The 25,331-nt window shown below is 30.5% G+C and overlaps 2 protein-coding genes across 4 annotated transcripts in view; one reads left to right on the plus strand and one right to left on the minus strand.

Annotated features, from left to right (window-relative positions):
- The window catches only part of LOC134707865 (SWI/SNF-related matrix-associated actin-dependent regulator of chromatin subfamily D member 1-like), a 46,310-nt gene that overhangs the window by 18,965 nt on the left and 2,014 nt on the right, over positions 1–25,331 (minus strand). For 2 of the 3 annotated variants that reach the window (XM_063567970.1, XM_063567969.1), the window contains exons 2-4: positions 13,437–13,551; positions 12,061–12,099; positions 4,570–4,684 (exon numbers count right to left, since the gene is read on the minus strand). In XM_063567970.1, coding sequence (XP_063424040.1) covers positions 4,570–4,684; positions 12,061–12,099; positions 13,437–13,551 — 269 coding nt within the window. The remainder of the gene's footprint in view (positions 1–4,569; positions 4,685–12,060; positions 12,100–13,436; positions 13,552–25,331) is intronic. The other variant, XM_063567971.1, reaches the window with a different exon arrangement.
- On the plus strand, positions 14,489–22,540 carry LOC134708623 (steroid 17-alpha-hydroxylase/17,20 lyase-like). Its single transcript, XM_063569270.1, has 8 exons — positions 14,489–14,503; positions 16,522–16,773; positions 17,181–17,383; positions 18,095–18,341; positions 19,201–19,393; positions 19,702–19,854; positions 20,326–20,430; positions 21,251–22,540. Exons 1-8 carry the CDS (start codon positions 14,489–14,491, stop codon positions 21,589–21,591), a joined length of 1,509 nt encoding a protein of 502 aa, XP_063425340.1. The 3' UTR covers positions 21,592–22,540.

Genomic DNA, 25,331 nt, shown 5'->3' on the forward strand with positions numbered 1-25,331 from the left:
ATTGGTTTTGTCACTTTTAAATACAGGGATGGTCCTATTACATTGTACATGTACTTTCAAAATAAGACCTTTTACATTCCATTGTATTTAAACACAAGAAAGTGCAGTAGATCTCTATTCTGAATAATTTGGATAACAGGTAGACAGACATTAAAGATAGACAATCAACTAGATGAAAGGACTTCAGGCGGCAATTAAAATCACTTTATGCAGACAGCTGCACCAAAATTTCACTTTAACTCTTTAACTCATTTCCACCAAAAAAGTAATATGTCAAAAGTAAACATTCCCAGACCACCTCACCTAAAAAGAAACAGAAATAGGACCAAGATTACGATAGCTCAGTGACATCGTTTTCTTACCGAAAAAGTCTCGTATCTTAGTCATAACAAAATGGAATTCCTTACTGAAGTTCAAATTACATAACTAAATAAGTTATGGAGCTTTTCTGGGAAGGTTCAATCTGTTCCAGTGTAAATTGATATAAGAATATGTGGTTTGAGTGCCAATGAAGCAAAGTTCTCTCCATATCCAAATCACAAAATTGTATGAAAAAGTTTCTCAAATTAATTAATGAAAAATCAGTTTTTTGGTGTGGAAAATCATCAAATCAATACAAATTCAAATGTCATGCACATAATACTAATATACTGCTTCGCTAGGTGTGAAGCAGAATCATTTTCTGAGAGTTAGATAGAAATACATGTGGCTTTCAGTAGTGATCAAAAGTGTCATCATTGAATTCCAAGGGTATTTTGAAGAAGCAAAACAGAACAATTCTGACCAAAAGCTGGTTTGGAGAAGGTGATTACATAGCCTGACTGAACTGGGCCCTAATATTAATTAAGTCAGTGCAATAAAGGGATTCACAAATGAACTTTCTTTGTTTGTCAATCTTATGCAAATTCAAGTTACATAAAGAAAAGTCTAGATTAAATCTATCATTGTCAGTTACAAGATTGTACATCAAAGATGTGATCAAACAATTTGACTATTTTTAGGATTAAAATTTATGCATAAACTCTCAGACAGAAATGTGTAAGCTGAGGTATTATATAACATATTTAATGAATCGATACAACACATGGTAAATATGTAGTTCATAAAAAGTTCTATAAATAATGTCAGAAACTATGACATTACTGTTAGATTAAGAAGTTCCTACTTCTGTATACTTTTGACACCAATTGCCTCTATGGTGCATTTAGAAGAACTTGTTTTTTGAATCTACTTCTGTTGATTGGATGATTTTAGATCTACTTCTTTTGATTGGATGATTTTAGATCTATTTCTTTTGATTGGATGATTTTAGATCTACTTCTTTTGATTGGATGATTTTAGATCTATTTCTTTTGATTGGATGATTTTAGATCTATTTCTTTTGATTGGATGATTTTAGATCTATTTCTTTTGATTGGATGATTTTAGATCTATTTCTTTTGATTGGATGATTTTAGATCTACTTCTTTTGATTGGATGATTTTAGATCTACTTCTTTTGATTGGATGATTTTAGATCTATTTCTTTTGATTGGATGATTTTAGATCTACTTCTTTTGATTGAATGATTTTTATCATTCGGCACTATTGGCTATTTCTGAGCAGCAGCTTTATTATTGGTGGAGGACCTCAGTGCCAAGAGAAAACCAAAACAGGCAATCCTATTTACTGTAATTTCAGGAATTATTGTGTGCATTTATTATGAGGATTTTGTCATTTTAGACTAAAATGTGATTGTTATCTTTGCATATTGAGATAAAGTACTGTTTAATTTAAATAAAGAATTTCAAAATGCAGTTTGAATTTTTGCGATTATTACCCTGTCGCATTTTTCTGAATAAATAAACAATAATTTAGGATTTTGCAGTAATGAAGATTAGAGCTGGTCTCACCTGCTACATGTGGAACTTGAATTCACTACCTCAATGTTGACAAGCTGGTGATTCAGTAGTAGAACTACTTTGACCGCTCAACAACAAAGGCCAAAAGTAAATTTTAAGTTTCTGGATAAATGAATGATTACAAATATAAACCATCAATAGAAATGTCAAAGTCTTTTTTGAGTTGATACATATCTTAAATATTAAGGGAGCACAAAAAGTCAGACCAAAACTAAAATCATGAAATTTTGAAATGAATTTCTAGGTGTAAAAATAAATTGTCGCTAGGATAATCACAATTTTAATATATGACCTATATTTTTCCCAATTTGATAATTTGGTCAGTTACGTTATTCAAAGAATTGACCGGCTTTAAACAAGCACAAAGTGTGTATCAAGCTACATTTGTACCTTATAATCTTTTTAATAATCAAAAGTATTTAAGGCTGTCTGTACTTTAATTGGCAGACTAACATATTTTAAGTAGTGCAAAATTTTTTCCCTAATTTGTGCTATGACGTGGACTTTTTTTTTGTAATGGAAAATTAAGCATATATTAACGTAATAGGATTAAGTTTTTATTGTTGAACATTTCACCTTCTGAAATGTTCAGTGCATTCCAGAAAACGACCTATTTTCATTTGCAGACAATTTTTTTTTTTAAAGTAAATAATTATTTGATAAATAATAGAACTGATTAAGAAAGAAATACAATTGGGAAATTGATGAGGTCTGGCTTTGATTTTGGAAGTTTATATATTTGTAACGAAAAATTATTTTAATCTGTTACTTGTATGATTAATCTGTTAAAGATAATCTGTTCCAATGTAACTCTTATAATACAAAAGTAAGAAGAGGTATGATTGCCAATGAGACAACTAGCCTTTAATATATATGCATTTTGTAATACAAAAGATGTAAACATTTATATAATTTACTCTTTTGAGGCACAATTCAGTTACCATATACTGTGGATTCATTTATTTTCGTGGGTATCAGTTTTCGTGGATTGAGGAAAAATTGCATGTTTGTGGATATTTGTTATCGTGGTTTTGCCAAAGTCTGCAGACCAGCCTATATCTATAGAATATTTGTTATTCGTTGTACATTAACTTTGTGGTTCACCTGTACCCACGAAATCCACGAAAATTTGTATCAAACGAATTATAATAAATCCACAGTGAGTATCTATTTATGCGTTAGTATCAAAACCAGCAATATCAAAATAATGTATTGGGTACATAAAGACTTAACAGGTAGTTGGTCTGCTAACTGATAGGTTTTGTAATTTATATCTTTGAGAGCTTTTTTCCCCCCCATCAACCTTTTTCTTTGCCAAGACAGTCCAAACGGAACATGCTCGACTCTCATGTGAAGTCAAGGTCTTTAAACACCCCCATAGAACTGAAATAAGACTGACCAAATAAACTTCATACTTGGTTTTTGCCTCCATTTCTTGCCACATGTGGGCAGATTCAGACAAACTAGATCTATTTTTATCATATTTTATCTATTTATTACAAATTTATGTTTACATGTTTGTTAAAAACTGCTCAACTCTTTCACATTCTAATAGGTCAATTTGATCAATAGGACAAGTTTACAGACAACTTAATAAGATGCATTAGGTCTTGTATCTTTGACATTTTTTGACATACATAGATGGGGTTAAGGGCTAGAGTTAATACTGGAATGCCAGCAACATGATTTTATGTTCCAAAAACTTTCATTACTTGACATGCGATGTGAATTTAATACTTATTGACAAGAACTTTTTTCTTGGAAAACTATTTTGATTTTTGATTTTTTAATAGAATATTTTCACAGAATAATGTAAGGCATATCATTGATTTGAAGAAAATTATTACTTATGTAAACTGTGCCATGTGTTTTATAAACATATTATAAAAACAAAATTTAAACAGGTACGTTACATATGTTTAATATCTGATTCATAGAGTACATTGTGTAATACATGAATTATTACGACACACTAAAACTGCACTCAAAACTTGTGTTTCTCTATGTTATTTTTTTTTGGCAAAAGAGATTGGAAAAGCTTTAAATGTCCTGAAACTTTTTGGCAAAGCAGTAACTGAACTCTGTTTTAATTGCTTATTGATGATGAATACGTTGTAATAATCGTTGTGTATAAATTTCATTACATTTGGTAAAGGCAAACTAAAGTTAGAGAACAGAAACCAATTTTAGAATGTATGGATGTACATATGTATGTATAGACTGACAAGGGAAAAACTCAACGCCCTGCCCCATCTGCTAGGCTAGGGCATAAAAAAAAGTACCGGTGCACCACAAATTATCAATTTAGACCAAATTGAATTTCTATCATCTTTCTATCAATTATTGTTCATAAGCATTGTATCTAACTTTGTCCTTCAAATTCTGGCACTTTATCACTGGAAAATTAAAACCCATGCATTCTCTCAAAAATCAACATACTGTGGATTCATGTTATTTGTGCTATACAATTTTTTATCTAATTTATGGCTGGTATGGGTTAACATGAACCACAAAAAATGGACTTTGGCAAAACCGAGATGTCAAATATCCACTCAAATTTGTACCATAATATAGAATACAAAAATCCACAGTATGGGAGTTCAAAGAGTGGAAACACAATTCTTTGGAATATCACTGCAAGTCTATTAACAAAGGATGATAATTCTTACGCTTTCATATGATGAACTGTTCTGGGATCTGGTAATCTTTTCCGATCCATGGGGGTCTGCATTCCAGGTGGTCCAGGGGGTGGGGGCATGCCTGGAGACATACCTGATCTCATACCTGTAAAGTAAACATTGATTTTAAAATAAGGAGCTTGACTACAGAAACTTACAATATGACAATAAACTAAACAGACAGACAGACAGGCATCAGTTGTACAGACAGAGTTATGTTAATATCTTGAGTTATTTCCCCTTATTAAGTAAGGAGTAATATAGGGGAAATACTAAATGTTGCTTCTAACTTAAGTTAGTTATTTCATTTATTATATTTTACTACACCTATGTTTTCTACTTTTTCTTTCTTTCCTCCCCTCTCACACTCTAATTTTTGTTCTTTCTAACAAATTGTCAATTCAAGGCTTGAAAGTATGTTTTCTCAAATCATTTCTTTCAAAGGTCAATTTTACACCCCCATTATAAATATTATAAATTTGTGAACTCATAGCTGATCCAAAACCATGACACTGTGATGATAGAACTTTAAATTAGGCAACCGACCTTTTTAAACTAACAAAATGAAAACATATATCAGGTAACTGACATCTTAAAAATATTAATAGTGTCCTTGAATTCATTTGTCCAAAGGCCATAAGAAAACCGTAAAAGCTTTTTTAACAAAATAAATCTGCTGAGAAAGTTTCAAATTGAAAAAAATATGGATAGTTTTCAAATCAGGTGAAATATAAAAAACAAATTCAACAAGGAAAATGAATGATGCATCAATTAAGCTGCTTATAGCATGTAATGAGAGTCGTTTTAAAAGCAGATAATAGAAGTTCTTTGTCAATTTTTCTATCTATGACAAAGGCAAAGTTTGAAACCAGTTGAGGTCAAATTTTACCTCAAGATTATCCACAACAATGAACATACACTTCCAATCCAAACAATAGGTACATGTGTATGTAAAGCAAAGCTCACTATATAATACCCAATATCTTGTATGCATTTTGATTTGTTAAAGAAGATAAGGTATAATTTACCCATTGTGTGCCTGTACCAAGCTAAGGCTATTTGTATCATGTGTTGTTTCTGACATTGTGTTTTTTTTTAATATACTGTCTTGACTGTGGATTCATTTAATATTTGTTGGATACCAATTTTCGTGGATTTCATGGGTACAGGGGAATCACAAATTTAAATATGCAACGAAGGCCAATTTTCTGAAGGATGTATGCAGACTTTACCAAAACCACGAAATTAAATATTCATGAAGATGAAAGTTTTACTTGAACCACAAAAATAAATGAATCCCCAGAATCTGTTTTTTGTCAAGTTATTTTTGCTGGTGTGGTTTGTTGTTCTTCTTTTTCTAACAATTCCAGCTTTCCCTTTTCTTGTATTATAAATTATTGTATTGACCTTGGCCTTCCAGACTCTCTATCCAACCGTATTTGCAACAAAACCTTTGTTGGTGGAAAACAATTGTATCAGGCATTATTAATATCCACCCATAAGGCCTCTTACAGCTTAGAAAATGCTAGAGCTACACAAATTTTACAATAATTTTTTTTATTAAAATTTATACTGATATAAAAATCAGACTGTGTTAAAAATACAATAAAGAGTATAGTCTCTTTATACTTAAATCTTCGATAAAACCAAAGTAAAATATGATAAAGCCCTGAGATGACCTTGAACTATTAACTGTTATTTTATATCAATAAAGGGGTACCAAACCTAATTTAGCTTGTTCATTTTCAAAAATTTATGACAAAATATATACTTTGACCCTTTGACAAAAAACAAAAAAAAAATAATTGAAGCACACATTTTATTGACAAATTCTGTAGGATATGTAGCAGTTTGACATCAACAATAGAACTTTATGAAAACATTCAGCTGATTTTTACAAAGTTATCTCCCTGTAGTATTTTGAACCACCTTAAATGACAAGCCTGTAGCAATGGACACCACAAAATAATTATGGGAATATTTTTCAAATGTCTCCTCTCAAAAAAAAGTCCACTATAATTCCATTTCAGATCTTTTTTATAATCAAACTTTAACAAGTTTTTGCAAAGTGGAAACATGCAATACACAAGTTTGAAGAGAAACATCCCAGTGACAAGAATTAACATGGTCTTCCATACAAATAGATTCCTTTTTCATTTTTTTATTTTATTTTTGTACCCATTCAATGATTGGAAGCTCATCAACCAAATTGAAAAGGAGGAGCAAAAAAGGAGTGTTTATAACTAGCAGCGACTAAGTAATGAGTGACTGACTGAACCACTTGACAAAATGATTTTTCTCTCAAAAAAATGTGTTGCAAAAGTACAATAATTGTGTTAAATATTACTAAAATATTAAAAACAAAGTTACAAAGATCATCAAAAAAAGTTAACCCCCCAAAAATTATAACATTTTTCAATCTAAGAGGGTCTGGGTGCAGTTTTTTCAATTATGTATTCTTTCATCTTTTCAGCTATTTTTCTCTACTCTGTATACATTTGCTTATCATCCTTAATCTATTCTTCATATTTAATGCTTTTGCCTTCTTTTTCTCTGATCATTATTTTTCTGGACCATTTTTCTATAATATAAGCCGATTAATTTCTCGTTGGTACAGCCCATCCATGGAGACCCTTTACAGAAGTTCACTGATATAAATATAAACAAACATGTGTTTATTTTAAGCTCCCCAGGTATGTACTGATTTTGGACAAGGTTGTTCTGTTATCGGGACAATGTGAGGCTTTGTATAAATTCCTGTTCCATTTAAAAACCCTATTCACATATATATACATGTACACCACAATTTCGACCTTCACATACAAAAAAATATCTTAAATAATATCATGTAAGATGGAAATAGTGTCCTAGATTTTATACATAAATGTTAGTATTGTAAAACAATATAATTAGGCAATGCAAACTGTAACAGGAAGTTACTTATCTGCACCCAAGACTAACATGCTAATCAGTAACTTAATGCACAATGCCTTATATACTATTTACGCATACACATGCACTGTGAAGTAAATACAAATTTAAGTTAAAAGGAGCTTCTATTGACCAATATTAACCCAAGGTAAAAAGAACAAAACATGTATTTATAAATTGCATATTTACATTTCTCTAATTCTTATCCGATTTATACAAATCCTGAGATTCAGTGACGTCATGAAAAAAGATCCCAAAACCAAATATTGTGCAATATAATCTTAACAGTTAAATTTTAGTATTAAAAAGAGCTCTGTTTTAACCTCATGTTTTGAATTTGAAAATTAATCTGTTCTTAGTTGTTGACCTGACATCACCCAGTTTAGGGGTATGATAAAGCATTTTGTGAAAGTGACTGATGTCCATTTCATCATCAATGGTTGATACAGCACGATTGCCATTGTTTGTATTACACATACAGTTAACATGTATTTATATATACTACTAAGTATATAAATAAAGGTTACTATCTGATTACAGTTGTTTATAATACAATAAAGCTGTAGTATTTGGCTTGGGGTATAATTTGTTACCCGCCTTTTCCTATTATCTATAATTGGTAGTCTGTATGTATCACAGCTCCATCTAGGTTATGTATGGTAAACAACATAATCAGGTAGTGATGCACTCAGATGATATTCATTCATATGTCTAAGTATTTACTTTTAATATTTGATCAACGCTAATGAGTCTGTCCTCACTATAGACGGAACATGCTTGTGGCATACAAAATTTTAAGCCTGGAATTCATGATATCTAAGAACTTTTTTACATCAGGAATAGATTACCTAAGACAAATCTTTTTTTTCAGAATTGAGGGTCCTCAATGCTCTTCAACATTGTACCGGGCCATTTTAACTTGATTGGCACATCACTGATAAGTCTTTTGCAAATTGCCTCATATTTTTAGCCTGTTATCTATGATGAGTATATTCAAATTGACATAAGCTGAATTTGTAAATCGCTCAAAATATACCTACCACAAAATTCTTGAAAATAAATACACAGTCATATACTTTTGAAATAAACAAAACTGTGCAAATTATGGTCTCTTACATATCAGATTCATGTGTAAGGAATATCAAATCTATTAAATGTAGAACTGGGAGGAAGCATGGGGTCACAACTCATCCCCCCCGCCTTTTCCTTCCTTCACTTCCTTCAGGTTATAAAGTAGATAACCCAAAAGATCATCAATGTATTTAAAATTTGAAGAAATTTTAACTTAAATTAATTCTAAAGTAAGTGTTTTAGGAGGCGATGTGTTGGCTCTACAAATGCTAATAGATTTAATAAAAATACTACATGTACAAATATCAGTGTTTGGTCCAAATTAGCATTCCATAATCTTTCAATATCACAACCTATACTCAGTATAGGTCATATATACATTGCTTCTGAAGGTCACTAGATTCAAAATATGCTTTTTGAGTGCAAAAGTGTAATAAGTTGCCATTCATTATTTTTTTAAAGGTGGTCATGGTATAAAAGTGACTTGCAAACTATCTGAAATTTTTCAGAAAATTTTTAAGAAAATTTCAGGCTCACGAGATACAAGGCATACACATAGTTTATACAACAGCAGTACAATTAAAAAGACAATCTGGTACCACCCCTCCCCCTTTTTTTGTAAGTATACCAGAGCTGCAATCATAATCACAACAATACATAGCAATGCATTCTATATACAGAGCAAGCTGTCACAACATAGATGCAGTTAAGTAACATGTTTACATTTGATTTATTTTAATCTAATTTAAAAAACTTGTAATCATACTATGCAGTTTTCAAAAATATAATAAGTGAAGGTCATCATGCTTATTTTCAAGCTACAAGTTGCAAAAGTAAGACTATTAAAAGTTGTTTTACTAGACAGAAAACTAAACAACCTACCCATCAAAAAGCAGCCAGCCCCAAAAAAATTATGACACAAAAAGTTAATTTCCCCCCCCTTTTCTTATTAAAGTTGTTGTCTTGTCTTATGTTGTTGGCCAAAAAAACATTCCATACCCACATGTACCTGTCTACCTAAGACTATAAGGTATGGGTAGAAAAAATCATACAAAGTATTTTCTATGGGTGGCACTCTAAAAGTATTCAAAAGCATATGGCATGCAATACAATGTTGTCACATATATAGTTGAGTTGGTAATCTTAAAAATACACTCCCAACACCAAACAAAAAATAATCAATTTACACGATAAACAGATAGTATGGACATTGGTTCATGCCTCTCCCCTCTCTTCTCAATTCACAAAAATATAAGATATAAAAAATTAATGTGGGTCTTATATCAATTTTATTCAAATGTTTATTTTGTATGAATCTCTGTGGTTTATGCTTGGTCCTGTAATGGTTGGTAGTAACTTGAACATTCTGATTATACCACAACTGTTTTCAGTTCTATGAGTTTACAGAGACATTCAAAATACAACAAGGCTACATCATTAGTACATCTGCACCTTAGAAGACGTTAGAAATTAATATGCAGTAGGGGATTTAAAATAATTCATAACAAATAAACAATTCTATTTATATATATAGTGACTTATTAATATTCTATCAAGATGAAATAAAGACTTTTTATTATAATAGAGATACGTTAATTTAAAAGTCCTGCTCATATTTAAATTGTTTGAAATAAAAATTATTTGAAGTTTGATTAATAGTATTTCCGTACACATAATTATTTGTGCAATATCAAATTTCATGGCTTTCAAGAGTAAAGATAAACAAAGGTTTAACAATTCAAAGTACAAATTTTCTGCATGCTTGTGCCTTGTAGGCAAACTTAATTTGGTCCTTCATTTTACCACGAAGATAAATGCAATTTATCCCCTATCAACCAAAATTGAGATCCATGGATATAAATGAATCCATAGTATTCACCACTCTATTTACTGGTGCTTTGTTATTGATAAAAAATCTAAAATTCCATTCCCTTTCCTATATATATATATTCTTTTGATAAAAATATTTTCATAAATAAATAAGACCTTTTCCCTTTGGAACTTACATGCCACATTCAAACATTTATTCCAATTTGTACCTGCAAGCTTGGCTATTATAAAACCAGGGCCTATGATCATGAAACAATTGTATTGTTTGCAACACCAAATCTAGCAGACTGATTGGTTGAATTTGAAACACAAAGCCCAGCATTGTGATTGTTTGAATTCTAAGTCTAGATCTGAGTACAATGATCCTACTCCAAATTTTTATGACTGCAAGGCCATACCTAAACATTGAATACAGAATTATGTTTCTCCTGAGCTGTTGTCTGGTCATGCCACATGCATTGAGCGATATCAAATAATAATTTTCTGGGCACACAACATACTAGCAAAATAAGGCAGCTTAAAAACTCAAATCTAAGAAATAAAGAGAATGTAATTCCTAGTCATACTATCACCTCTGTCATGTCTGTCCAATCAGAGTTTGCCATACTTCAGTGCAGCCAATGAGGGGCTGGATTGGGTGTCCTTCATTTCTGTTTTCTATTTCTATTTTTAGGTCATTTTTATCTATTCTTAATTTAGGCCTGTTTTCATTTAGTCTTTATATAATTATAATGTAGCACCCATGCTATTATTCTCTATTTTTTTTTTATTCTTCTCTGTAATTTTCTCTGTTCTTCATTTTTCCCCATAAGAAGTAAATATGTTTTTAAAGGAAAGTATTTAGTACATTTTGTAGTTTCTAAATATGAGAAATGTGTAGACTTTTGTGAACACTTTTGAGGAAAAAATTTGTTGAATGTGAATTTTCATTTTGATAAATTAATTGAAATTGTATAACATTACTCTGAATTCAAAACCTTACTAATTTCGAATAAATTTATCTTCAAATTATAAAAGACAGAAAGAAAGAAGGAACAAGAATGTGTCCATAGTACATGGATGCCCCACTCACACTATCATATTCCATGTTCAGTGGACTGTGAAATTGGGGTCAAAAGTTTAATTTGAAATTAAAATTAGAAAGATCATATCATAGGGAACATGGGTTCTAAGTTTCAAGTGAATGTGACTTCAACTTCATCAAAAACTACCTTGACCAAAAACTTTAACCTGAACCGGGATAGACGGACAGACGGACAAACAGACGGAGGCACAGACCAGAAAACATAATGCCCCTCTACTATCCTAGGTGGGGCAATCGTAGGTGGGGCATAAAAAGTGCATACAACAAGGTGTACTTATTTAGAAATTCTATATTGACACAGATGAACTCCCAACGTTCAAAGTAATAAAGGATTTCAATATAAGGGCTTTAATAATGCTAATAAGTTATACTATCAAATAAAAACGCAGAACCTTAGACCAGTTTAACAAGATGACAATGATAACCACACACACCCCCTTTTCCCAGACCCTAGGTCCACCCTTTAAGTGCACTGGTAAGACAGAGGAGACAGTATAACAGGAGCACAAAGTAGATTCTGTTGTGTAGACAGTTAAAAAAAAGCTTTGTTTGTTGCAAGAACTTACTTCCTTTTGTGCTGGTAGATCCTGAGGCAGAACTGCCGGCTAAAACACAATATGTATTATAAAAACATGTCAGCTTTAAAATAAGAGATTGATGTAAAAATGCTGAATGAAAAACACCAAATTTTATCAGCATTAAAAAAAGCACTTACGTTTTATCATGAAAAAACACTAACTTTTATCAGCATTAAAAAAGCACTAACATTTTATCATGAAAAACAATAACTTGTATCAGCATGAAAAACACTAACTTGTATCAGCATGAAATACACTAACTTGTATCAGCATGAAAAACACTAAGAAATGAAAATAACACTCAATAAATTTGGTATCTCCACAGCTGGTTTTTTTCTGGATTTACTTTTCCCAATGGTCACAAAAACCCCAAATTTGAAAGACAAGGAAGAAAAATCTTGTAAGCCATTATTGTGAATTTCATGATTGCAAGCTAAGGTTGGGCAGTACATACCACTCAAGTGGTGAGTACTGGCCAATACTAATCGATTAAAATTTTAACAGTGGTTTTTACTATTTAGTGTGGTAAAAATTTGATACCAAGTAAGAAATTTAATATCTAAATATTTATCTTTGAGCATTATTACAGTTCAGCTGAAATAAATGAATAAATTTAATATGCTTATTAATTTTCAACACTTATCAGTACTAATTAGTCTTTTAAGTCCATATGTTCTTGTAGTCAAGAACTCATACATGTACATTAACAAAAATTGAAAAATTAATTACAACATATTGTTGAACCAGGATATTATTTTTTAAAATTGCATAATTTTTACAGATAAATGAAGTTACCTTTCACCTGGCTGTGCTCGGTGTGAGAAATTAATTACTAAAACAACACACCCCAATAAATGACGACATCATGTGGGTTTTTATGTCTCACTCTTAATTTCAATTGACCAATATTTGCCAGTAATTCCCAGTATTTACTGCAAGCATGGTCATATGGTCATAATAACTGACCAGAATTGGGCACTTTTTGTCAACCTTGCATGATGATGGTTTGTAAAATAGAAACTTAATTAATGTAAATTCAGAAATTATTGCGAGGTTTTTATTATTGCGAATAATGCAACAGAGTTAAAATTAAAACTTGCATTTTGTAATATTTTAACTGAATTAAGCATGACTTTTCTCAAAATCGTAAAAATTAAAAACGCATTTAAGTTTAAAATTACAAAATCGCAATAATAAATGCACGCAAAAATTTCTGAATTTACAGTATATTTTTTAATTCACTTATACTATTTTGCACGTTACAAAATTTACATAATAAGACCAATACCAGTAAATGGGAGCATATCTCTTCAATGTGACTCAGAACAAAGAAGTACATGTAGGTTATCACAAACAGACGTTACCTGCATAAGGATGAGGTGCCATTCCTCCATGAGCTCCAGGCATACCGGGCATAACCCTTTGTGGTCCACCGCCCATCATCTGTGGAGGGCCACCATATCCACCGGGCCTTGGACCCTGTTAAAATAAAGAATAATGGGTGAAATTCTCAATACATAATCGGATTCATATGGAGAAATTTCTATCTAGAAATGAAACTTACAAATGTAATGCAAATCTCGGACAAAATATATGATCATTGTTTACAAATGCATCAGCTTGTGACTGTGAGTACCTACTTTTTATACCTATATCACCCAACTTACTACTAAAATTGATCCTTAGTCATACTGAAATGTTCAGGACTGATATATATGCAAGATTTTTTAGGTACTGTTAATTCAGAAATAATTGTGAGTTTTTTATTAAAAAGTAAATAGTATGACTGGTTGAGTATCGTAATAATAAAAACTTGAATTCTGATCTGACAGATACCTATATCTATATATGCAGATTTTTCAGAAAATCACAATATCCCATTTTCAACCTTTTTTTCAAAATCACAAAAGAAAATGCATGCAAAATTGTAAAGAGAGTACTAAATCTTGGCAAGAAAATGATCTATAATGTAAAATTTGTTTTTGTTCCTGATTATATGTATATTAAATTGTTTTAATTTCATTATTTACAACATTATGGGTATATTTAAAAATCAGTTCAAGAGGAAACAAATGAATAAACGTGAGATAAGCTCAAAACATTTGATAAATTTGGTCTTCAGGCCTGTTGGCCATATACATTGAACCTGTAACTAGAAAACTATTGACAGATATTTTCATAGTCTAGTTCTTTTATGAAGATTTATAAGTTTTTAACGTTTGATAATTTGAATCTAGTAACTTTTTTTTTAAAGTCCTTCCATTATCACAAAAATCAGCTTTTTAAAAGTAAATAATCTTAACTTCAATATTATAAATTTGATTATTGTGAAATAATGTCCTCGCTTCAGGTTTTCCACTTGAATGACATCATGTACATGTATGTCCTACATTTGTACCATTGACCAGTCTAACAAATGTCAGAAATCTGGGTTAGTTTATTATCAGGCTATAAACAAAACAAAACCATTCATTTATAAACTTATCCAAGTTCACATCCTATTTAAATACTATGCATAAATTTACATATTATGGGCTGGCCTTTCTGAAAAGACAATTCCTTTAAATCCAAACCCTCAAAATATATACATACAAACAATCATTGAAGAAATCTTAAAAAAAAAAAAATAATAACTAAATTGGAATAACAAAAATATCTGTTCATGAATATGTAAAATTTATTCTTTCTTTCAAATCATGCATATTCATATATAATTTGCATATGAATTTCAATAGTGGGATGTTTTAGAGTATAAACATAGCCATACCTCTTTCTGCACAGTAAAACATGAAGTCCTATAAAATGAAATATTTCTTCAAAACCAACTTATCCTAATCAAAAAAGGAGTGTACGAATGTTATCTTTTATCTTACGATTATTATATTCAAAATGATATTTTTGGTAAGTCATATATATATATGTAAGATGCATTCATAAACAATTAAAAATCCTGTCTACCTTATAAGAATATTAAAACGGGTCCAAGGCCATTGGCCTGTTCAGTTCACATTTATTTTCACATATCAGTATAATAAAATACTTTAAACTCGTTACATACAAAAGCAATATATTTGTTTTCAATTCAATATAAGATAATACAAGTACTTTACAATAATTTGTAGCGTTTTTAACTTTGAAATGAAAACATATTGTCTTTAAAGTATTTTTCTTAATAGTTGATTGCATTTTATCTCTTTTGTTATATATTTTATTCACATTTCAAAGTAAATATTTAAACAAAAATTTGATTTCACAAATTATTTTATTCAAAGTAGTGACTATATATATAGAATAAATTTAGTACATTGTATTATTCATTTACTATATATATGCCTTTCATGCATTCTGTTTTCAAAATAACTTTCTTTTATTTATTGACTTCTTGTTATTTAGATTTTAATAATGCTGTGCGATATTGTTCCTTTCGTATTTTAAAAAATTCTATGGGTTAAAATGTTTATTGTTAATATCATTGAAAAATCCTTTTTATTAATTTTGTGGGTATATGTGCACCACAAATTGTATTTAACAAAATATTAAATGCCAATAGTATTGTATGCAAAACAAAGAAATCAAGTATAAACAAACACCGCCAAAAAGTTCAATCTTCAAAAATGAAATGCAATGAAAATATTAAAATGAATTTCCAGATACAACATGTACATGTATCTTTCTAGTTTATTGTTTAATATTTTATAGTTTCATTTAGTGTTTAGTTTTAGTTTTTTTTTCTTGTTTCATTTCAATTTCTATTTGAAAATGATGCTACATTTTTGTATATATAATATTTCATATTAAACATATTTTTTGATAAAAAATTGACTCTCTTTATTTCTTATCTAAATTGAATAAAATATTTACTATTGAATAAATAAATGCTTGCAGTTTCTAGAAAAAGATATGTAAGTTATTTGCAATCTAATTAAAATTAAATTTACGCACTTGCTCATTTTTTTCTGCTTGGTCATTTTCAATTCATTTTCATCATGTAATATTAATCCATTTAAATTCAAGCATGAATTTCAGCAGGAGTATCTATTTTTTGAATATTTGCATTTAAATAATAATTTCTCATTACAATGTAATAGTATTTCATAGAAAAATTTCTACACAACAAAAAGGTAAACCGAACAACATTTATGAGTTTAACCTTCTTTTTTTTTTTTTTATCAAAATCAGACACAAAGTAAATTTTTGACAATGTAAAAAAAAAAAAATATTATATGAAATATATATAGATATATAGAAATATCTGAATGATGAAACACTATTGACCTATGACAATAAGAATCAATTCATTACAAATTTACAGACTCACTAATTACAAGTCTTTATAAATGAAAAGCCTGTCTGTCTGGTGCACAAAGTTTTAAAGTCTGGTATTTTTTATCAGATTATTTCAAAATGGTTTCTTCTTGTTTCTTGTACTGTCATATCATTTATTTATAGATACTGGTGGTGTGTTTAATCTTTTTACTGTTGTATCCAGCTTTGGAAGATATTTATCTACTATATATAGAAAAAGTTCCGCCTGGACCAATATCCCTGCCAATTATTGGAGGACTCTACAAACTTCATAGCTCTAAACCACATCTTAAATTACAACAACTGACAAAACAATATGGCGAAATCATGAGTATAAGGTTTGGACCATCAAGTAGTCGTACTGTAATTATACACAACACCAAATTTGTACAAGAGGTACGTGTATACTCTTTATAAATGTGGATTTTTGTTCTTGTCACTCATCAATGAAAATGCGACTTAATAGCGGGAAAATATTAAATAATTAGCACCTAGGCCATCAAAAATATTGAGTAAAATATTATACTTCTAAGACAATTGTTATAAAAAGGCATTTCGTAGACTTATAAAATGCATTAGCCTCTAAGTATAACTATTGGTATTTTATTTTGTGGATTACACCTTTCTTATTATCCAAACATTATGCTAGACAACAATTGCAAGAAGTGTTAAATTGTAAGATTAAAATTTGGGGAAAATGCTATAGTAAGAAAGATAACTCCAATTTTATTTTCCAGTCCATGTTTCAACAAAATAATATGAGACAACAAATGCCTAAGAAAAAGTATTTTTCTTTTTTACAGCTTTACAATAACCAAAAGGCTTTAGATCGGCCTGATCTTCCATTTTTTGAATTGATAACACCTCATGGAGCTGGAATTGGTTCAAGACCTTACGATAAGATCTGGATGCTTCACACAAGAATCATCAAACTAGCTTTACACAAAGTGTGTCAAAATTCTCTCTCGGAAAAAGTTATGAAAACCTTTGAAGTTTTATTCAACAGGTAAGTCATGTAAGACATACCTACAGAAAAATCTCTACTTTAATCAAAAATTCTTTGTTGTTTATCCCTATGTTCTAAATCGGATTTGGAAATAATTAAATTCTTAGCGTCTACAAAATGTACATGTACTTTTAGCAAGACACAAATGTCTGATTGGTTTTTTAAATAATTCTCTGGGAGGTATGAATCGTAATTTCTAGCCTAGACAAGAATTATAGAAAGCCATATTTTTTGGTAGTTTATAGTTAATATTGACCACTATTTCCTAAAACTATTTCAACATGATCATCAACAAATCCCCACAAATAACTATTTAATTCATGATTTTTTGGCAATGATCTGAGACACCATTCAAAAACAAACAGCAAACAAAATATGCAAATTTATTACTGCAAATGAATATTCAAATCTTTGAAAAGTATTATTACCGGTATAAAATTGAAGCGTTGATTAAACCAAACAGCCAAAAGTAAAGCCAATCTGAGAAATGGAATCATAGATAATGCAAAAGAAATTTCATTCCATGATAATGATAATTCAGCATGACTTGGAAATTAAATAACATCAAATCTAAATAAAAATCAATATTCAATAATTTTGTAGCAAAATACAAACTGCTAAATCTTGCCAAATGAAATTATGTAATAGTCATTTGGGTATGTTACAATGTACATGATGTACATTACAACCAAATTTCCATTTTTGACACAGATTAAATGAAAAAGGGAATGGACCACAAGACATTGGTTTTGATCTAAAGCTAGCCTCACTAGATATCACATCTTCTATCTGCTATGGTTTCCATTACGATGACTGGACAAGTGACCAGATGAATTTATTACTGAAAGACCATGATAAAGCAATGTCTGGGTTAAGTCCCTTTAACCCTATCAACATCTTTCCTTTCATAAAGAATTTACCGATCAGACTGGTAAAGGAAATAAAAGATATAACACAGGTAATTGTTACATATACATATTGTTAGGTAAAACCTGGTATGAACCATAGTCATGAAATGGACAAAGTCCCATAACCATGATAACAACTGTTGAAAACAACATTGAATCAAACTAACATTATAATAAAGTCAACTACACACAATGGCAAACAATCCTACCTAGCTGCGAAAACGTAGCTCTACTGTCCTTTAAATTTTTTTTTGCCATCTACAAATGTATGGTCCGCAAATATAAAAAATCATCAAAAGGACCTTAAGAGTTAAGTTTTCTCAGCTAAATCCTACCAAGTATGAGAGATTTCTGTAGAACAATATCAAAAGAGTTATGTTCGTAAAGTGTCATTGTTGTTTCAACTCTCAATAGTCCTAAACAGGATCAAAGTCCCATATGTAAATGATCCCCATAAAATTGTCAGATCAAATTGGGAGTAAAGTGTTTTCAAAAGAATGATGATAAATTAAATTCTACTAAGTATGCAAGTTTTCTGTTTAATTGTCTATGAGTATTGTGTTTTGGCTTGACTGATCGATGGACAAAGAATAATACTAAATGAATTTTTGATATAACCTTATAACCAGGAACATTAAGAATAATGTGTGGTCAAAATGTGAAACAATTATTAAACTATGTCATGTATGTACACATTCAACAGAGGTGAAACCTTTTTCCATAAAACACAGCCATGGTTGCACTTACAAGCATACAGGGACGAATCCAGCCATTTTTCAAAGGGAGATTCAAACCATATGTCCCCATTCAAAAGCTTTTATTGTCAACAAAAAAGAGGGGTTCAAACCCAAGAACCCCCTATTATCCTCCACTACTTGTATTGTCCATTCATAAACCTTTTCTATTCAGAGAAGAGACGAACTGAATCAGAGAATTTATGACAGGCATGTTGAGAACTGCACTGGAGAGGTCCATGATGTGATGGATATTATAGTAGATGTGATGGAAAATGGATATAATACCAGCCATATTCCAGACTCTCAGAAGAAACAAATGGACCTGAAAAGTCTCTTTATGACATTAACTTGTCTCTGTATGGCAGGTAGGGCAGACTATTGCATCATTTATTATATATTGAGGGGAAATTGTGTTTTCATGGATATTTGAATTCATTGTTTTGCCAAAGTTTGCATACAAGCCTATAGAAAATGTATACTTCTTTGAACATTTAAATCTGTGGTTCACCTCTACAAACAAAATGCAAAAATTCATTTACAACAAACAATATTGGTCCCGCAGGGCCTCCGGGGTTCAGATAACCAAATTATAATTTTACAATCCTTGGCAGCTGGGATTTGTTTAAGTATGAATATAATAATACAGCAAACTTATTCATTTTTTTTGTATCAGGCATTGATAATATGCAGAGCATAATGCAATGGAGTGTGCTTGTCTTAGGGAAACATCCCAGTGTGGCAGAAAAAATCTTCATGGAGTTACAACAGACAGTTGCCATGGATACCTCAGTAACCACAGAAAGCAGACAACATTTACCATACACAGGTGTTTATATACTTATAGCTTTACAATATTTGAAGTTTTGAAAAAAAAGTGAATTAATATTATTTCTTTTAAAAAAATATAAAAAGCCAAGTCTTTTTCTTTTTTATTTCTAACCAAATAAAATTTCTAGTCAACCCATTCAGGGATAGAACTTAAATTTTGTCGCAAAAATACATGTATATAGTCCTATGTAAGAAAATCAGAAATTTAAGTAACCCACACCAAATTTTAGGGGCCATACGCCTGTGGGCCCCTGCTAATTTCATACCCTACCATTTCATTTCACATTCAGAACTCTGATCATACTTTCAAGCAAATTTAGTATTGAAATATTTACATATATATAAACTAAAAATTTGGAACTTGTTTCCTTAAACTATTACTAAATCATGTCAGATTTCAACTTGATAATGATTCTAATTAGCAGAAAATTAATTTTTATAGCATGTTTACTTGTTTTTTAACCTACAGAAGCTTGTGTATATGAAATATTGAGAGTTTCCTCAATAACTGGTTTAGGTGTGCCACATATAACAAGAGAAGATATTCAAGTTGGAGGATACAAGATAACTCAAGGTAAGATTTTCAGGGGCGGATAAAAAAAAAGCAGGGGGGGTACCAAACCCAAGAACCCCCCTGGATTCACCAAAGATTTTAATCCAGTGTCTAATGAGACAACTATCTACCAGAGACCAAATAATGAAATCAACTAAATGTCACCATACTGCCTTTAACAATGAGTAAAATCAATACTGCATAGTAAGCAATGAGGACCTTGATACATTGTATATATATGTGTTACAAAATGTATTGTGTATTAACCAAATAAAAAAAAAGAACACCATGACCTATGGTCTAATTCTTGTACAAAACATTACCAAAAACAAATATGATAGATAGCAACAATCTACAACTGAATAATAGGCTTTTGAACTTGGGACAAAAACATTCCAAATGAGGATAATAATTAAATAAATTAATTAAATAATTATTCAGGTAAAGGCAATATATACTAATACATAATACAACCTTAAACTATAGCAATGGTTGTGATATAGGTACCTCTAATGCCTTGACCCAAGGAAGACCAATGAGAGTAAATAAGCTTACTCCCAATACATGCCATAGGGTCCATATTAGTCTTAATAATAAGATACATAAATCATCTTTCAATCTTACAGCAATAAAGAGTATCCAAGAATCACACAGCTCTTCTTTAACATTCATGTAAAAGCAATCTAATAAAATATAAAATCTGCATCTGACATTGACCTGACTTTACCGGTACTTGATAAATATAAGGATGGGTTAAATATTTGTGTGAGTGACCAACCCCTCTAACCTGGGAAAGTAGTGACGTGTAACAGCAAGTAATGATTTTTTTGGATTTTTTTAGGAACACAGATCTTTACCAATATCTGGCACATACACAATAACAGTCATAACTGGACAGATCATGAAGCTGTAAAGCCAGAACGTTTTCTAGACAGTAATGGACAACTAAAGCTAAAAAGTGATGAAATATTCAAAAATTATCTCCCCTTTGGACTAGGCAAAAGGACTTGTACAGGAGAAGTGATTATACAGAATGTATTGTTTTTATTTGTCAGTAACTTAGTACGAACACAAACAATCAAAATTGACAACCCTATCTCTGAACTGATTGGTAATTGTGATATGAACCATAAGCCGCCAGCTTATAATGTAACTTTAAACCCCAGAGTCAGCCAATTCTGAAATAGGTCAAGTTTCCAATCGTGCAGCAAATTTTTGTTACTTACAGACAGTGCAATATCGTAACCTTAAAGTGGTTATGTAGTTAAAGTAATCATGGTATGGTAGATAGTTCTTTAATATTTTGTTTTGTACAAAATTTATTTAATATGTTTGAAATTATATTTTTTATTTTTTTTGGAAAATGTTGAAAAAATATAGATACATGTAGCACTAGACTGCAGTGTTTGTGAAGTTTACATGAAAAGCATTCAATGGATAAACAGGAATTAACAATAACAAGAATTTAAGCTCAATTTCCATTTATATAATTTTATATTTTCATTTTCCTCTTTCATTCCTATTCAACATTTTTCATAGTAGTCTTATTATCACGCCAGAATCAATTTTTGTTCATTCCCCCCTCCGAACTATTTTCATTATTAGAGATTAAACACTCAAATATTTTTCAACAAAAAGTGATTGGATCATTTCATCATAAATTGTCATTTCATTTTCCTATCCATAACTCCACATGCTGATGTACATGTACACATGTATATTAAAAAACAATGAGTTTTTAGTGCAGTACCTATCACATGATGTTTGTATATATAGATTGTACCACTGCATCAAATGTGATACAATAATTAAATTATCCACTCGAAACAGTTAAATTTTCAAATTTAAAATTTAACTGACGAGAGTGGATAAATATTGTTTTACACAAGATTTGGTGGTGGAATCTGTTTCTCTAATGATTTTCGAACAATACACAGGCAAACTTATTCCTTCTTTGCGACAGATCTGCAAAAAGATGTGTTCTTTCTATGTGACGTCATCAGACATGGTCCCCTTTTTTTATGCCGTAACAATAGAAAATTCAGAAGAAAACAAGAAAATTCAACGTCATAATCCAATTTAAACCAATGACAATGCATGAAGAACTGAGATGAAACAAAACACACCATTTTTTTTTATACAATGGGTGCAGATAGTGATAAATTGAGAAAGAATTAGAGAAACATATGCACAAATGTATACTAGTACTCACTGGTACATTTACATAGGTCCTGTTCTGGTATACAATGTGAAAGATATATCTAGGATTATTAAAATGTGTGTGTACACATGTTCTTACTTCAGTCATTCACAAATGTATATATCTTTATGAAATTATTCTCTGTATCACTGTATGCTGTTGTTTATTGAAATAAAAGTTTATGATTTGTTGAATTTGTGGTTAAATTCTTATTGTTCCTCTTCAATGAATAATGATAAAATACTCAAAAGCATCAACTTCAAAACACGAAGAGTACACTGACCTGTTGTACCAGCTTTACACACAAAATGTATCATTGCATTTCATACTTTGTACTATACACCAATTGCAATTTAAAGTTAATGTAAGTGCAAATTTATCTGACATGTCTGAGAAATACAATGTATTCTTTTTGTCTTCATCATTTTGGTCTAAATGAGACACGTGTCCGGTAAACTGGAAGTTGTCTAGTGATGAATCTGAAAACACATCACAGGGTATAGCTCACGTATATAAAGCCTGAAATCAAATTTCAGATATCCTGGCATTGTAGTTCCTGAGAAAAATATGACGAAAATATTCAATGAACAGACTGACAGACAGAGGTAATATACCCCCCCCTTTTCAAAGCAGGGATATAAATTAAATATGGCATTGGTTGTAGTTGATTAAACAGCTATTCTACAGTTGTATATCTAGACAAAGGAAGCTATAAACTCCATTTTTTAAAGACATGAAAGATGAGGTTAACAATGACATAATTTATATTTTTAGATTAGATATTTGATTCCTGCACCTTGCAAAAGTTATATGTAATTTTCTAAACAAGTCCATGAAGTCTAACATCCTTTTGTGCCTTGAATATCTGAGCATATATTACATTGATAAATTTCTGGAAATGTTTTTGGATAGGATGTATAGGCTGTTATGATCAATGCACTATATTTGGTGTTTCAAAAAAGTTATAAACGATAAGCCATGGAACATTTAGATATTAACAATGATTAAGTCAATTTCATGCAATCTTTACCTAAAAAGTCCTAGCATGGAAACAGAAAAAATAGACAATATGAAACTCTAAAGACTTCTAGATCTCATACACTGTCATAAACTGCCTATTAAAGCAAACGTAAGTTATATATATTATCATGAGATAAACATTACACACATACATGTACATGCAGGACAAAAATAGAAAACATAAATTGTAAAACCCATAATCTTTCAAAAATTTAACTTCAGAAATATAATTTTCTGTCTTGTACATGTTGTATCCAAGCATAAATTTATAATTCAAAATTTCAAATCCAATGTTTAATTACCATGTACCACTTTCCATATTAGACCACACTTAAAAATATTTTGGTTTGCCCAAACCCTACCCAACATCAGGATAGTGGGTTGGTAGATAGGCATTTTCCTTCTCTTTTTTTTTTATATAAAAAAGAAGATGTGGTATGATTGCCAATGAGACAACTATCCACAAAAGACCAAAATGACATAAACATTAACAATTACAGGTCACCGTACGGCCTTCAACAATGAGCAAAGCCCATACCGCATATAGTAAGCTATAAAAGGCCCAGATAAAACAATGTTAAACAATTCAAACAAGAAAACTAACGGCCTTATTTATGTAAAAAAATGAACGAAAAACAAATATGTAACACATAAACAAACGACAACCACTGAATTACAGGCTCCTGACTTGGGACAGGCACATACATAAATAATGTGGCGGGGTTAAACATGTTAGCGGGATCCCAACCCTCCCCCTAACCTGGGACAGTGGTATAAGAGTGCAACACAAGAACGAACTATAAAAATCAGTTGAAAAAGGCTTAACTCATCAGATAGACAAAAAATAAAAAGTGGACATGGCCGGTAATCTTCATGCCTATCTGAATAAAAAAAATTATTCCACATCAATGACATCAGGACAATAAAAGATTTTGAGAATGCAGCTATTTTCTGGTTTATAGGTAGGGCAATCTTGAGCAAACAAACCTTATATAATTTTTTTATGGCCTAAAAAATTATGACAGCACTAGATATAATCATGATCATTGGCTACATTTTAAGGCAAATTTTATCAAAATTAAATTACTTTTCCACTGCATCATTGGCAGACTGCTTGGTTCAAACTGAACTGTATTCCTTTATAGAATAAAATCTTTCTTTTTTAAAATCAAATTAACTATTTTAAGAAGCTACAAAATGTAGATAGGCAGGAAATCCCAAGACATTTAAAATCTTTGAAAACATATAGGTTTCCCTAATTTTGGACACAATTGTAAAATGTGTCACAAAAATCTATTGGGTGACATCATTCATTAAGAAATTTTCATGCAATGAAACTGAAAGTTTGTTGTGAATATGTTCACACTATACACAATGTTACAAGTGCACAAGTGGAGATAAGAAAATTGGTATCTTAACATTTAATCATTTTCCTATATACATGTACAATGTACAAATGTATACATGCCTTGTTTTATTTACACCGGTTAATAAGGTTAATGTACATATGTAATGATTTTAACATATTTAACATATTTAACTTATAACAGTTAACCACACTGTTAAAGTTTATGTTTGACTCTATCACCTTTAGAAAACCAACTGTAAGTTGATCATTATGAAAAGTCAAAAATGCAGAAATCATGGGTCTCTGTGAAAAATGTTAAAATATAGGAAAATAAAGATTTGGCAGGTAGGTGAA

This window comes from Mytilus trossulus, chromosome 2 (genome assembly GCF_036588685.1).
Source record: "Mytilus trossulus isolate FHL-02 chromosome 2, PNRI_Mtr1.1.1.hap1, whole genome shotgun sequence".
Lineage (NCBI taxonomy): Eukaryota > Metazoa > Mollusca > Bivalvia > Mytilida > Mytilidae > Mytilus > Mytilus trossulus.